The sequence below is a fragment of the Lichenostomus cassidix genome, unplaced genomic scaffold (genome assembly GCF_008360975.1).
Source record: "Lichenostomus cassidix isolate B80296 unplaced genomic scaffold, HeHo_3.0 HiC_scaffold_43, whole genome shotgun sequence".
Taxonomy (NCBI): domain Eukaryota; kingdom Metazoa; phylum Chordata; class Aves; order Passeriformes; family Meliphagidae; genus Lichenostomus; species Lichenostomus cassidix.
The window spans coordinates 2,342,841-2,357,195 of record NW_028147635.1 but is presented as its reverse complement, the minus strand read 5'-3'; the positions used below and the strand labels follow the sequence as shown (position 1 = coordinate 2,357,195).

Genomic DNA, 14,355 nt, shown 5'->3' with positions numbered 1-14,355 from the left:
TCAGCCATCTCCAGGACAGCAGGGCCACATCCCATGTCACTGTGACCTGGCAAGACAAAAACCATCACTCCAAAAGTGCCTCCCTTTCTCCTTCTTCCCAGGCATTTGGCTCTGGTAGTGGGTTTTGCTGCTGGTTGCTGCAGGAGGGAGACCACTGTGACACTTTGGGGCACATGGATCCAAGGAAACTCTTGTGACACTGTGGAGCCTCATGGAACCTGGGAGCCACTGTGACACTGCAGGGCCTTGTGGAACCAAGGAGACCATGGTGACACTGTGGCACCCTGTGCAACCAAATATCCATTGTGACAGTATGGGACCTCATGGAACCAACTGTCCATTGTGACAGTGCAGATCCAAGGAGGCCATGGTCTTGCTCATTGTTTATGCAAGGCTTTTGTATTCCTCATGGAATCCAGGAGAGCCTTGTTACACAGCAGAGCTTCATGGAACCAAAGGTCCATGGTGACACTTTGGAACTAAGAGGACCATTGCTGAGAGTATGGAACCTCATGGAACCAAAAGTCCATGTGACAGAGCAAGGCCTCATGGCCTCAAAAAGGGCATTATGACACTGTGGGGCCCTATGGAACCAAATATCCATTGGGACAATATGGAACCTCATGGAACCAAGGGATCATTGGGACACAGCAAGGCCTTGTGGAACCAAGGAGTCCAAAGGTCTAAAACTTTCCTTGCATGGTTCTGCCTTTAGGAAGGGGAACCTCCTTGGTGGCAGTTTGGACTTGGGACACACTGGAGGAGTGTCACGAGTGGAGACAGAGGGTGGATTGATTTTACCAGTTGCCTAGGCCTATGACAACTAATGACCAATCCAACTCAGGGTGACCAGCGCCCCAAAACCCAGTCTCACTCACAAGTCCTTATAAAGACAGCCGATTTATGTCTAATATAATATAGATTATGGTTTATTAGACACAGGTGAGAATGGAACAAAGAACTAGACAATTTTTACTACACAAAACATGAAAAGCTATTAATAGCTAAAACAAACATATATATATATGTTGCCCAAAATAGGGAGATTAAAAACAATACAGCGCTAAAAATGAAAAAGGTACCTATTAATATTATTGTAGCTAGCAAAGAAGAATACAATTTAGGAAACTAATGCTTCTTACCAAATCCAATTTCTGGAGCTGGGGATGCATCAGGCCCTCACCCAATCCCTCGGGGAAGTAACCACGAGGCTATGTCCAGGCATCTCGGGAGAAACTTTCCCTCATGCTCCAATGTCCATGTAGAAAAGCTTCTACTTTTGCTGAGATTTTCGTGGTGTTTTATAGGGAAAAGAGTGTGGATTTGCAGTCACTTAAAAATTATTCACATTCTCTCAGTGTCTCACTCTGACTTCGAGATGCCAGCATTGAAAGCCCAGACCAAGCTATTGACTTAATCTGAGCCATCGATCTCTGGTCAGCAATCAGGGAGAGAGAGAAGGGGGAGGGGGTGGTGTCCTGCCACAAGGAGGGTGTCTGTTTTCAATGGGGAAACTTAGGAGATTTAAACTGCTTCAAAAAAAAAACTAAAAAGGAAAAACCTCTGTTTGCCTATGTGCAGCCAGGTCTCCAAGGAAAGGAGTACACTAGTAAGTGAGTAGAGACAGGATGGGGTTTGGGAATGTGGAGCAAGGGTGACCACACTGGGTCAGACCTCAAGGCACAGCTTCTCTGACCAGGCCAGACCTCCTTAGGAGACACCCTGGATCAATATCAATCACTGAATGCTGCATTCACCTCTTCTCTAAATGGAAAAATACACCCTTTAAAATAGGAATGTGGATTTATTAGAAGCTCTTTGAAATAGTTCTCCATAAATATGGAAAAGAAACTTCCTAATGAACTGCACTAGACTGGAGGGAAATCAAGGCAGAGACATGGTTTGTTAGGACTTGCTTGATTCTAAGGAGTCCTGTGCTGCATTTGGTGCTGAGCCCTTGAACCTCAGGGCCTGAGAGGAGATTGCACAAACCTTTCCAGGAGTCAGAGTCAGAGGAAAAACCCAAAGTGTCTCAAAGCATTCATGGCTCCCACTGAGGTTCATCCCCAACACAGGCTCTTCATGGACTCCTTGGAGGAGAGAATTGGAGGCCAGGATTGCACAAACCTCTCAGAGACTCCAAGGCAAAAGCAAAACCCAAAGTCCTTTGGAAAACCTGCAGTCTCTAGGAGCATTAAGAAGCCCCCCAGGGCCATTCCTGCCAAAGGCTCCCCCGGACTCCTTCCAGCAAATCCCTGAGGCCAGGAGTGCAGGGAGGAAAAGGCTCTGTGCAGGAAGCTCAGATGCTGAGCAAAGCCTGGGCTGGGTGGAGGCAGCAGAAAGGCCAAGGCCTGAGCCCCAGCCCTGGGGAAGGCAGATCCTGTCCCTCCTGCCTTGCTCAGGGCTCTTCTGGGGCACTGGGATGTGAGGTGGGGATGCTGAGGGCAGGACAAGGCGGTGACAGTGCCCAGCCTTGCTGGGGCTGTGCCAGGAGACCCCAGGGCCTCAGGACAAGGTGTCTCCTCACAGCCCTTGGTGCCAAAGTAGAGCAAATTAATTATACCATCAACTTGTAATTGGGTACAATATGTCAGGAAACTTCCTTGACAAGGAAGGATCTGAGACTGAGAAAGTCGCTGTGCTGTTGCTGTGCTGCTGAGCTGGGCTGGGCTCCTGGCACAGAGGAGCTCCTGGCAAGCGGCAGCGCTGCAGAGAGACAGCTCTGCCCAGGAGCAGCTCCTGTGCACAGCCCAGCAGGGCTGGGGCACTGCCAGGCCATTTCAGGGACACCAGCAGGGCACACCCAGAGCTCACAGGTGCTCAGCATTGGCAGGGGCTGTGCCATGGCCCAGAGGGGGCTGTGTCATAGCCATGGGCACCTCTGGGGCTGTGTCAGAGAGCCACAGAGCAGCTGTGATGTCAGAAAGGAGCTGTGTGACATCACAGACTGGGTTGTGTGAGGTCATCGATCAGCTAGAGCATCACAGAACTGTGTGACAACAGAGAGCAGGCTGTGACATCACAGGGCGGTGAGGTGCCATCACAGAGCTCACTGTGACATCATGGAGTGAGCAGTGAGGTCACAGAGCAGACTCTGCCTTCATTAAAGAGGACTCTGTGACATCCGAGAGCAACTTTTTGAAGTCACAGATAAAGCTGTGACATCACATACTCAGTTGTGACAATCCAGGGTGGATGTATGAGATCAGAGCTGACTGTGTGACCTCACACAGAAGGCTGTGACATCAGAGTGTGGCCGTGAGACATCACAGAGCAGGTTGTGACATCATAGTGTTGTTTTGTGAATACACGGGGGAGCTGTGACATCACAGGGTGACAGTGTGACAACACAGAATAGCCTGTGAGATCACAGAATGGCTGTGTGCCATCACTGGGGAGGTCACTCTGCCCCAGCCCCCCTCACAGTTCCCCCAGACAAGTCCAACGCTGCTCGTGCACAGCAGGGTCCCCTGTCCCCCCAGGTCCCCCCTGCCCCCCAGTGCCACAGCCTCCCCCAGAGGATGTTCCACCACATCGACCCCTAGAGCCTGACACGGGAACAGGAGGGACAGGGCCCTGGGAGGTGGGACAGGGGGACAGGGACCCCCAGCAGTGTCATAGCCATGGGCACCTCTGGGGCTGTGTCAGAGAGCCACAGAGCAGCTGTGATGTCAGAAAGGGAGAGAGCCTGGCCCAGGGCTCCTTCACCCTCTCACGAACGAGGGCTTGAGAGCAATTAAAAAATCCCCAGCAAGGAATCAGCAAAACCAGGTTTAATATTAAGTGACAGCACAACAAAGTTCCTTGGCAAGAGTCACTCTGCTTCTGACTGGACAGTTCAGGCACACCAAGGGAGAAGAGCAAGAACAAAAGCAAGGAAATCCAGGCAATCTAACCAGAAATGTACTGAGAACTCTGTGTGTGTGTGTGTGTGTTTAGGTTTGTGTGACAAAAGGACAGTGAGAGCAAGGATAAAAGAAATACAGCCTTAAAGCCCTCAAACCACATTAAAGCTCCCCTTACGATCCTCCCTAACAACTCCCTGCAATATAAATGGCCACAAGAGCCACCAAAAATATTTCCCATCTCCCCCAAGATCCACTCAAGTTCTCTCCAAGCTGCACACCCAGGCCAGGACCTCAAAACTCCCTCAGATCCCACCAAGCCCCTTCCTGGAACCACAAAAGCCCCCAAGAACCAAAAAAGCCCCTCCGAATAACCCAGGATTCCCTAAACCCCCTCCCACCCCCCATGGCACTGACCAGGAGAGAGTGGTGGACAGGAACATCCACAGCTGGGAGCAGCTTGGGCACTTCAGCAGTGATTTGGGCACTTTGGGGGGCACACCCCACATGGGGACACCCAGGCCACGGACTGGGACAGAAAACCAGAATTCCTGAACAACAGATGGGCTCAGGTGGACACATTCTGCCAGCACAACTATGAGACTGTTGTCCTGTCCCCCAGCCTGGGCAGCCCCAGAACATCCAAATCCTCATGGATATTCCCCTCAACCCCACATTCACCCTCAAATGCACAGTAAAATGGTGCAGCTTTAGATCTCTTTGTTTAATTTCTTTATTTTACCCCAGCTTTGGTTCTTACAAGGTGAAGGAAATTATTTAGGTTGGAAAAGACCTCCAAGATCATCCATCATTTCTTGATGCCATCAGAAGAAACAATTACACAGCAGGTAACAATTTTTAGGGTGTAACATTAATAAATCAGCTCTTCCCTATGAATTTTGGATGTCAATCTGAGTCCCAAGGGACGTTCCTGCCCCTGTGTTTGTCCAGGTGGCCACAGGGAATCAGGAGGACATGGAAGTCACCAGCCAGGTGCCTTCCCAACCTGAGTATGTTAGTTTTGCTTAGCCCAGAACATCAGCAAGCCATCTTTAGCATCTAGGGGAAACTTAAACCCTTCAAAAGCTGTTGTGGTAGGCCTGAAGAAGTGGCTGAAGGGCGGGGAGAAAACTCACCCCTGTGCTCATGAGCTGGTTTTGCTTAGCCCAGTTTTTGCTAGTGGGTGGGGAGGGGCACAAAAATGGCTCCTGTGTGTCCTGCGTGAATGTTCTAGAAGTTTTCACCATGTCCAGCAGAGCCAATCTCTGATGGCTCTGAAGATGATGGACATGCTGCTGGCCAAGTCTGGGCCAATTAGAGATGTTGGTTACACCTCTGTGATGTCATATTTAAGAAGAAATCAGAACAATGTGAGCAAGCACTGCTTTTTAGACAGAGGAAGAGGAGGAGGTGAGAATATGTGAGGGAAAACAACATGGAGACACCAAAGTCAGTGGAGAAGGTGGGGGAGGAGGTGCTCCAGGCACCAGAGCTGAAAATCCTCTGCTGGCCGTGGTGAGGACCATGGTGAAGCAGGTTGTCCCCCTGCAGCCCATGGGATCCACGAGGGGTGCAGAGATCCACCCACAGCCCGTGGGGAGGTGCTCACGCTAGAGGAGCAGGTGGATGCCTGGAGGAAGCTGTGATCCAGTGGGAGTCCCAGTGCAGGGAAAGGCCTTGTTCCTTGCGATGGAAACAGCCTGGCCTGGGCTCAGAGCTCTGAACCCTGTGGACAAGAACTCATGGGGCAGCAGATTCCAGCGGCTGCTGCTCGAGAGATTGGACCCACGGCAAAGAAGTTTGCAGAGGACTGTCTCCAGTGGGAGGGACCCATGGCTAAGAATAGAGGACTCCTCCCTCTGAGCCGTAGAAGAAATTTTGGTCATGGACTGACCAAGAAAACCCATACCCTGCCCGCCACAACCCCCTGTGCTATTGGTGGGAAAGAGGGAGGGGGGTGAGCAGAGAAACAGTGTCTTAAGAGCTTATTTTTAGTTCTCATTTGCCTCCTCTGACGCTGTTTAGGGTTAGGTTACCAATAAATCACTTTGCAACTTTAAGTTCTCAGCCTGTTTTACCCTTCACTGCATCCTGCCTGGTTCATTATCTCGATTCATGAGCCCTCTGTGTGTGTGTGTTAGGGTTTTTTTTTCCCCTCCCCTCTGCACAGCTGCAGCAGGGGACAGAAGAGAAAGCAGATTTCGTAGGTTCCTGGCATTTGGCCAGGGTCAAACCACAACACTGGGTCACTGGCAGTGTGGGTCACCAGGGCTCTTCCCAATTTGGGTCCTCTGATGGGAGATGAATACGGAACAGTGCACAAAGCTCTTCCCCCACCCGGGGCACTTGCAGGGCTTCCCTTACCGGTGGCTTCGTTGGTGTTTGGTCAAGTTAGAGCTCTGGGTGAAGCCTTTCACACACTCAGGACACTCATAGGGTCTCTCCCCGCTGTGGATCCTCTTGTGACGGATCAGGCTGGAGCTCTGGCTGAAGCTCTTCCCACACTCGGGACACTCATAGGGTCTCTCCCCGGTGTGGATGCGCCGGTGCTTGATGAGGGTGGAGTTGTCCTTGAAGCCCTTCCTGCAGTCAGGGCAGCGGAAGGGCCTCTCCTCTGTGTGAATCAGCTGGTGCAGGAGGAGAGCTGAGCTGGTCTGAAACCTCTTCCCACACTCAGAACACTCATAGGGTCTCTCCCCACTGTGGATGCGCCGGTGGGTGACGAGGTGGGAGTTGCGCTTGAAGCCCTTCTTGCACTCAGGGCAGCGGAAGGGCCTCTCTGCTGTGTGAATCAGCTGGTGCTTGAGGAGATCTGAGCTGCTCTGAAACCTCTTCTCACACTCAGAACACTCATAGGGTCTCTCCCCAGTGTGGATCCTCTTGTGACGGATAAGGTTAGAGCTCCAGCTGAAGCTCTTCCCACATTCCCCACACTCATAGGGCTTCTCCCCGGTGTGAATCCGATGGTGGACCATAAGGTGGGAGATCTTTCTGAAGCTCTTCCCACATTCCCCACACTCATAGGGCTTCTCGGTCTCATGAAGCTTCTCAGGAATCTCCAGCTCTGAACTCTGGCTGGAGCTCTTGCCAACTTCCTGGCACAGGGTGGGTCTTTGCTCTTCAGAGCACCCTGGGCTGGGTTTGCAGCCCCTCCTTGTGCAGCATCTCTGGGGCTTTTCCTCCCGGTTGGATTCCTGGGTCATGGAGCTGCTCAAAATGGCCTCTTCCATGAGGTTCTGCCATAAGGACTTGTCCTCTCTGGTCTCTCTCCTCAGCTCATTGTCTGGGGAAGGAAGAACAAGGAGAGGATTTGGGATTTGCCTCCATGCCAGAGGAAAGGGGAAGGAGATCCCCTCAGTCCATCCCTACCAGGACAGAGTCAGCAGCAGGGTTGTCCTGCAGCCAGGGGTGATGCTGGGCTGGGAGATGGAGGAGAAGAGAGCAGGAAAGGGGCAGTGACTTCCTCCTCACCTGCCTGGCTGTCCTGGGGCATCTTCCTCTTCCTCGCAGCTTCCTCCTTCTCCATCTGGCCAAGTTTTGGGAATTGGAAATCCTCGTTTGGGTAAAAAAAGGTGTGAGTGCCTTGGGTTGGGGGTTCCTCCTGCCCAAGTCTATCTCTAGAAGTCACCGGCTGTTTTGTGTCTATAAAATCCTCTTAAAATAAGAATGAATTCAGAAAAAGCCTCCCACGAGTTTCCCCTTTCCAGTCTCCTGTCTTTGGGGTTCTGGGGTTCCCCATTCTCAAAGCTGCTGGGGCTCCCATGGGTCCTGGGGATCCCCCTTCTCCTGGGTCCTGATTAGGGATGCTGTGGGGTTTCAGTGCTCCCAGCGGTCCCTTCTTCCCTGATTGTGCTTTGGCTCCAAGGGCTCCCAGGGTCCCCCTCTTCAGGCTCCCCCAACTCCAGGCACTCAGGGCTTCCCCCTCTCCCCATCAACTCTTTCAGTGTCACAGTGTCCCAGCCCTGCCTCATCTCCAGCCTCCCCCACCCCTCCAGGCTGCCAGGGGTCCCCCAGCTCCGGTATTGCCCCTCTCTGCTCTCTCCACTTAGGGAGTACAACGTTCCACACTCCCAGCTCTCACAGGGATCCCCAAAAGTGATGTCCTGTCCTGCTGATAGCAGGCAATTCCCACATGGACCCCCCAGTATTCCACCAAAGGTGCATTTATGGCTCAGCTTTGGAGTCCTGCAAGATCCAAACATCTCCTCTGGCCCAAAAAATCCCCACCAGGGGCATGCAAAGATATCTGGGGCTCACTTCCAGAATCTGCGAGTTCCAAACACCCCTCAAAAACTAACACCCTCCCAGAGATCCCCCGAGAGATTTGGGGTGAGCTCCCCCTCCCTGGTGACCTTTGGAATGCAGGGGGAGCAATGATCCCAGAGCCAGGGGTGCTGCAGACACACTGGGTGGTGAAATCTCATGGTTCTCCTGATCCTCCTTTTCCTGTTCCTCCTCCTCTCTCCCTCCTCTTCCTCCCACTCCTCCTCTGCTCCCACCCCAGAACCCCATTCCCCACCCTCCTCTGCCCCATGGCTGCTGCAGCACTGGCTGCTGGGTGGGGGGAACCTCCCAATCAGCCCCAGGGATGGGCAGGGGGCTTGGGGACTCCCAGTGCAGATCCACCTCCCCCAGAGCCCCAGGGATCCAGTGCTGGGAGATAGGGCTGGAGCCCCATGGAACTGCCCTGCTTCCATCCCAACCCCACCTTTCCCTCCCCTCTCCTCCCCTTTCACATCCTTCTCCAAATCCACAGACCCCTCCCAACTCAACTGGGGTGTCCCATCCCCCTCCCGCTCTCTTTGGGGGTCCCAGCCCCCTCTTTTCCCTTGCTCTTCTGCCCTTGCACCACCATTCCCTCAATCCCAACCCCCCTCCCCTATGACTGGTTTTGGGGGTTCCAAGTTCCCACCTCTTCCCTCCCCAAATTCTGCTCCTGGGGCCTAGGGGGAGTGCGGGTGGGGTCCAGAGGTGCCGGAGCCACGTGTCCCCAACTGCCAGTGCCACCCCGAAGGATCAGGGGTCCCCAAAACTCCCTCACAGCTGCTGGATACCCCACAAGCCCCTAAGGAGTGGGGTCCCCCCAGCTTCATCACCCCCAACCTTCGGCTGCCTCATCCCAGGCCCCATCCCACCCATCCCCCTCCCCCAGACTTCATCCCACACCCCAATCCACATTTAACCCTTCCCAGGCCTCATCCCATCCTATCCCATCCCATCCTATCCTATCCCATCCCATCCCATCCCATCCCATCCCATCCCATCCCATCCCATCCCATCCCATCCCATCCCTCCCAGCAGACAACACCGGGATCCCCTAAAAATCCCAAATGCTGGGGACTCCCCCATATCCCACCAAGGGGCATTTGCCACTCACATTTGGAGTCCTGCGAGATTCAAAAATCCGCCCCCTTCCCCCACCCACCCCCAAAAAAAAGCCTACCGGGCAGCCAACAAAAATATTTGGAGTTAGGTGCTGCAGTCTTACAAGATCCAAAAATCCCCCCCTCCCAAAAAGAACCCCAGGCACCGCCCAAGATATTTGGGCCGAGCTCCCCCTGCCCGCTCACCTGTGGGATGTCCCGGGGGGGCGATGCTCCCGGGCCGAGGGTTGCAGACACAAAGAACAATAACTCCTGCTCTGTACCTTTGGGTGCTCAGTGTGTCTGCTGGGAGCCTCCTCAAGGGCCTTCAGCCACTGCTCAGCCCATGGACAGCAGCAGCAGCACCTTTGCAGGGCCCAGCAGGGCTCTTGCCAGCTGCCCTTGCCCACCTGCACACAGAGCCTCCCCCAGGCAGGGCCCTGCAGACAGGCAGGTTTCTGTAGGGCCGGGCGAGTGCACAGAGGGTGGGATGGGCTCTGTGAGCACTGACAGGGACAAGGCTCCTCTCAGGAGGAACATGTGCAGCACGGGGAGATGATGAGGGAAAGAGAGGGAGCTGAACAGAGCAATGCTGTGGGCAGGAGGGCACTGTTGGTGTGTGGGAGGTGCCGTGCACAGCTTGTTTCTGCATTCCTCTGATACTGTCACTATTATCTGGTGCTCTCAGGGAGGCTCTGGGCTTTGCAGCAGCTGAGGCAGGCACTGCCCTTGGGATTCCTCCCAGGCAGCTGTGTGCATGGGAATGGAGTGTCCAAGCTTCCCTGTGACCTGTGGGGCTGTGGGCAAAGCAGTCCATGGGAAAGGGGAAGGAGCTGAGCCTCCCTCCCTGAGATGCCATCATGAGCACACCTGGGGATCTCCTTGCTGTGTCCTTCCAAGCTCTGAGCTTCCCTCCTGGGTGAAAATCTGTGCCAGAGCCTCTCAGAGTTCCCTGAATGTCCCACAGAAAAGTGCAGAGATGCCACAAGTGAGGAAATGCTGTTGGTTTTGCCAAGGGAACAGTGAATGTCCTTGGCAGAAGGAGGTGCTGAGACCTTGCTGAGAGACCTTTGGAGAGGGTGAGACATTCAGTGATCCCTCTGCTCTCAGCAGGGTCTGGTTTCTTCCCAGGGTGACAGGGGAGTGTGATTGTGCTCTGATTGCAGCCAAAGGTGCAAACCCAGGGCAGTTGGGAACAAGCCCATCCAGCCCCTCACCTTGCCCTGAGCCACAGGGAATCCCTTTGCCTCTCACATCTCTCAGTGTCAAACTCTGAGTACAGCAGAAATGCTGGGGATTTCTGACCTCAGAGAACCAGAAATGATGTGTGGATAGGAAAACATTCCTTCAAACTCCCTCCTGCTATCCTGTGGAACTGCAAGTGAAAATGCTACCAAGCCTTTCTGCATTAGGAGGGATTCCCCTGACAAATCCTGAATGTTCAGCCTTGTCCCTCTGCCCCATGGCCACAATCCCAGGGCAGCAGGGCAGGGATGGCTCCTCGAGAGCCCCACGCACAGGCCTGGCTGCTCATGGCACACTCAGACAGCACAAGTGGAGCTCAGGCAGGGACCTGGATGAAGGTTTTCCCAGAGAAGGAACAAGGGTGGATGAGTCCCAGTGGGACAGTCTGCAGGGAATGGCACAGCTTTGGCTCAAAGCAGCCTCTCCTGTCTTGTCACTGTCCTTTTCTCCATCAACAGGTCCCCATGGCCAGACACAGCAAATGTCCAACAGCAGCTCCATCAGCCACTTCCTCCTCCTGGCATTCACAGACACACAGCAGCTGCAGCTCCTGCACTTCTGCCTCTTGCTGGGCATCTCCCTGGCTGCCCTCCTGGCCAACAGCCTCATCATCAGCGCTGTAGCCTGTAGCCACCACCTGCACACCCCATGTTCTTCTTCCTGCTCAGCCTGGCCCTCACTGACCTGGGCTCCATCTGCTCCACTGTCCCCAAAGCCATGCACAATTCCCTCTGGGACACCAGGGACATCTCCTATGCAGGATGTGCTGCTGCTCAGCTGTTAATTTTTGTTTTATTCATTTCAGCAGAGTATTATCTCCTCACCATCATGTGTTATGACTGCTCTGTGTCCATCTGCAAACCCCTGCACTGTGGGACTCTCCTGGGCAGCAGAGCTTGTGCCCACATGGCAGCAGCTGCCTGGGCCAGTGGCTTTCTCCCTGCTCTGCTGCACATAGCCAATACATTTTCCCTGCCCCTGTGCCAGGGCAATGCCCTGGGCCAGTTCTTCTGTGAAGTGTCCCAGATCCTCAAGCTCTCCTGTTCACACTCCAGCCTCAGGGAACTTTGGCTCATGGTCATTCCTGTTTGGATATCTTCTGACTGTTTTGTGTTCATTGTTTTCTCCTATGTGCAGATCTTCAGGGCTGTGCTGAGGATCCCCTCTGAGCAGGGACAGCACAAAGCCTTTTCCACATGCCTCCCTCACCTGGCCATGGTCTCCCTGGTTATCAGCACTGCCATGATTGCCTACCTGAAGCCCCCTTCCACCTCCTCCTCATCACTGGATCTGGTGGTATCAGTTCTGTACTCGGTGTTTCCTCCAGCACTGAACCCCCTCATCTCCAGCCTGAGGAACCAGGAGCTCAAGAAAGCTCTCAGAGGACTGATTTCTGGATGATTTTCAGCTATCCCAGACTACCTGCTTTCCTCTGTCACTGGGTCCCAGTGCACATCATGACACGGCCAAGTCTCTCCTTATTTATATTTTTTCTGCTTCTGACGGTGTTGTCTTCAAAGCAATGGTATTATTCATTCTCTGCAATTTAATTATCACTTCATCTTTTGTAACCCAGAGACTTCATGTAAATTAGGAGTCTCACATTGTATTTAAGTGAAATAAATGAACCTTTAACAATGTTTTTGTTATTTTTGTACTATCCTCATCATATCAGGAGTGAACAGAGCAGGAACAGGTCTTGAGGGCCATAAGGCTGTTATGTTGGCCTGGGGAGATGGGATGGCAGAAGGGGCTGCAGAGCTCTCAGGATCTCCTGGCCAGGAGAGCCGGGGACACAGGGAGCCTCCTTTTCCTTTGGCCAGGCACATTCCCTCATCGGTGCGGCTGAGTCCTCTGGGAGCTGCAGCTGCTGCTGTGCCCTGGAGAGGGGCTGAGGCCGTGGGGCCAGTGCCCAGAGCAGCCTGGCCTGAGCAGGGCTGTGGGGCCAGAGCTGGCTGGGCTGTGCTGGGGAGAGCCCCTTGGTGCTGCAGAGAACTCAGGGCAGCTGGGAGAGCTTGGAGGGAGCTGGGCTGGGCTGAGAGAAGCTGGCAGAGAAACCCATCAGTGTCCATCTCAGCCTGTGTGAGCGTGCAGGGGGAGGACTGAGCCCAGGGCTTGTGGGGCAGAGCCAGGGCCTGGGGAAGGGATGGAAAACAGGCAAGTGGCCGAGAGAGGAGGCTGCTCTGTGCCCTTGGTGGCACGGACAGAGCAGGGAGGGAGCCCAGGACATTTGTCAGCCACAGCCTCTGTCCCCAGCCGTTGCCAGCCCTGGCTGCTCAGCCCAGGTTTGCAGGTGAGTTTGGCTGTGCCCCAGCTCCATCCTGCTGCAGGTCTTAGGGCCTGTTCCCAGCAATGGCCAGCCCTGCCTGGCCTCTCTTCTGGCCCTGAGCCTGGCAAAGCTATTTTGAATGTTAATGAGCCCTTAAGCATTGAATTCCTGAAGATCTGAAGGCTGAACAAGCCTCTGGAAAAGTAAAATTCAGCAGCAACCTCCAAGTTGCTGAGAATGTCAGCAGCCCCCACTGAGGCCATCCCTGCCAAGAGACTGTGGGGGCAATGAGCAGACAAGGAGAACTCACTGGGGCTGGGGAAGCAGAACGCAGAGGCACCACTGGGTCCAGGTGGGAAATGAACTGTGGAATGTGGCTGTGAAAGCCGTGCCTGGGCTGTGCCAAGCAGGACAGCCAAGCCCTGACTCCCATGCCCTGGGAATGGGGGTCTGTGGCCTCACAGGGTGCTTGTGGCTGTCGTGGGAGCAGTGGGATGTGGGCTGTGGAATGGTGAGTGCGGGTGTAAGGCCCCAAACAACTCTCTCAATGAGACCTTTGAAAGGAATTGCAGTTGTTTGTGGACTCTGAGTACAAGGCAATATTGCTGTGGGAACAATCCCTGGATAGAAGGAAATGTGTTGGTGCAATCCCACTTCTGGCCATGGGTGTCTGGAGGAGATGGACAGTTCTTTTCCACATGAAGGACAGCAGAGAGCCCCAGTGTTTCAGTGGCAGATGAGAAGCGGCTCTCAACATGTCTAGTTCGGCTGCAGCAGTCAGGTGGCTCCTGGGAGGCCAAACCAGCCAGACCTGTGCCATGTTCCCTTGGTTTTATGGGCCCTGTAGTGTCACAATGGCCCCTTGGTTCCATGGGGGTTCGCGGTGTCACAATGGTCTTCTTTGGTTCCACAGTGTCACAATTAAGCATTGATTCCATGAGGCCACTCTGTGTCACCATGGTGCTTTGGTTCCATGCAGCCCTGCTGTGTCACAATGTCCCCTTGGTTCCATGAGGCTGTGAAATTTTTTAATGGTCTCTCCATGGTTCCATGAGGCCTTGCAATGTTACAATGGACCTTCAGCTCCACAGGGTCCCACAGTGTCACAATGGTCTCCTGTGGTTCTGCAGTGTCACAATGGACTCTTGGTTCTATAGAGCACTGCACTGTCCCAGTGGCCTCTTGGTTTGATGAGGTCCTGTAGGGTCACAATGGCCCCTTTGCTTGCATGAGGCCCAGCAGTGTCAAATTGCCCCTTGGTTCCACAAGCCCTGCAGTGTCACAATGGTCCCTTGGTTCCATGGAGCCACACACAGTCAGTATGGTCCCCTTGGTTCCATGAGGCCCTGCAATGTCACAGTGGTCTCCATGATTCCATGAGGCTCAGCAGTGTCACAATGGTCCCTCATTCCCACAAGGCCCCACAGTGTCACAATGGTCTCCTAAGTTCCATGGGGCCCTGGAGTGGTGCATTCCTCCCTCCCCTTCTCAGGCTGCCCTTCAATCTGAGAAATGCTCATTAGGCCTCAGCCTTGGCCAACAGCCCCTGGGCTCAGCTCCTCTGCAGCTGATCACAAACACTGTCTGCTCCCAGGCACTGCTGCTGTCCAACCAGCTCCTGCTTTCTTTAGGA

General features: G+C 53.9%; 3 protein-coding genes across 3 annotated transcripts in view; 1 reads left to right on the top strand and 2 right to left on the bottom strand.

Annotated features, from left to right (window-relative positions):
- LOC146421150 (uncharacterized) overlaps positions 1 to 14,355 on the bottom strand; it is a 278,146-nt gene that overhangs the window by 244,990 nt on the left and 18,801 nt on the right. The gene's annotated exons all lie outside the window — the stretch shown is intronic.
- The window catches only part of LOC146421151 (uncharacterized), a 31,739-nt gene that overhangs the window by 6,574 nt on the left and 10,810 nt on the right, over positions 1 to 14,355 (top strand). Inside the window, exon 3 of the mRNA XM_085047663.1 lies at positions 9,659 to 9,668. Coding sequence (XP_084903789.1) covers positions 9,659 to 9,668 — 10 coding nt within the window. The remainder of the gene's footprint in view (positions 1 to 9,658; positions 9,669 to 14,355) is intronic.
- Positions 6,123 to 9,211, bottom strand: LOC146421153 (uncharacterized). The gene is made up of 2 exons (XM_085047665.1): positions 9,202 to 9,211; positions 6,123 to 7,128 (listed from the first exon to the last, which is right to left on the bottom strand). The coding sequence occupies exons 1-2, from the start codon at positions 9,209 to 9,211 to the stop codon at positions 6,206 to 6,208; spliced, it is 933 nt and encodes a 310-aa protein (XP_084903791.1). The 3' UTR covers positions 6,123 to 6,205.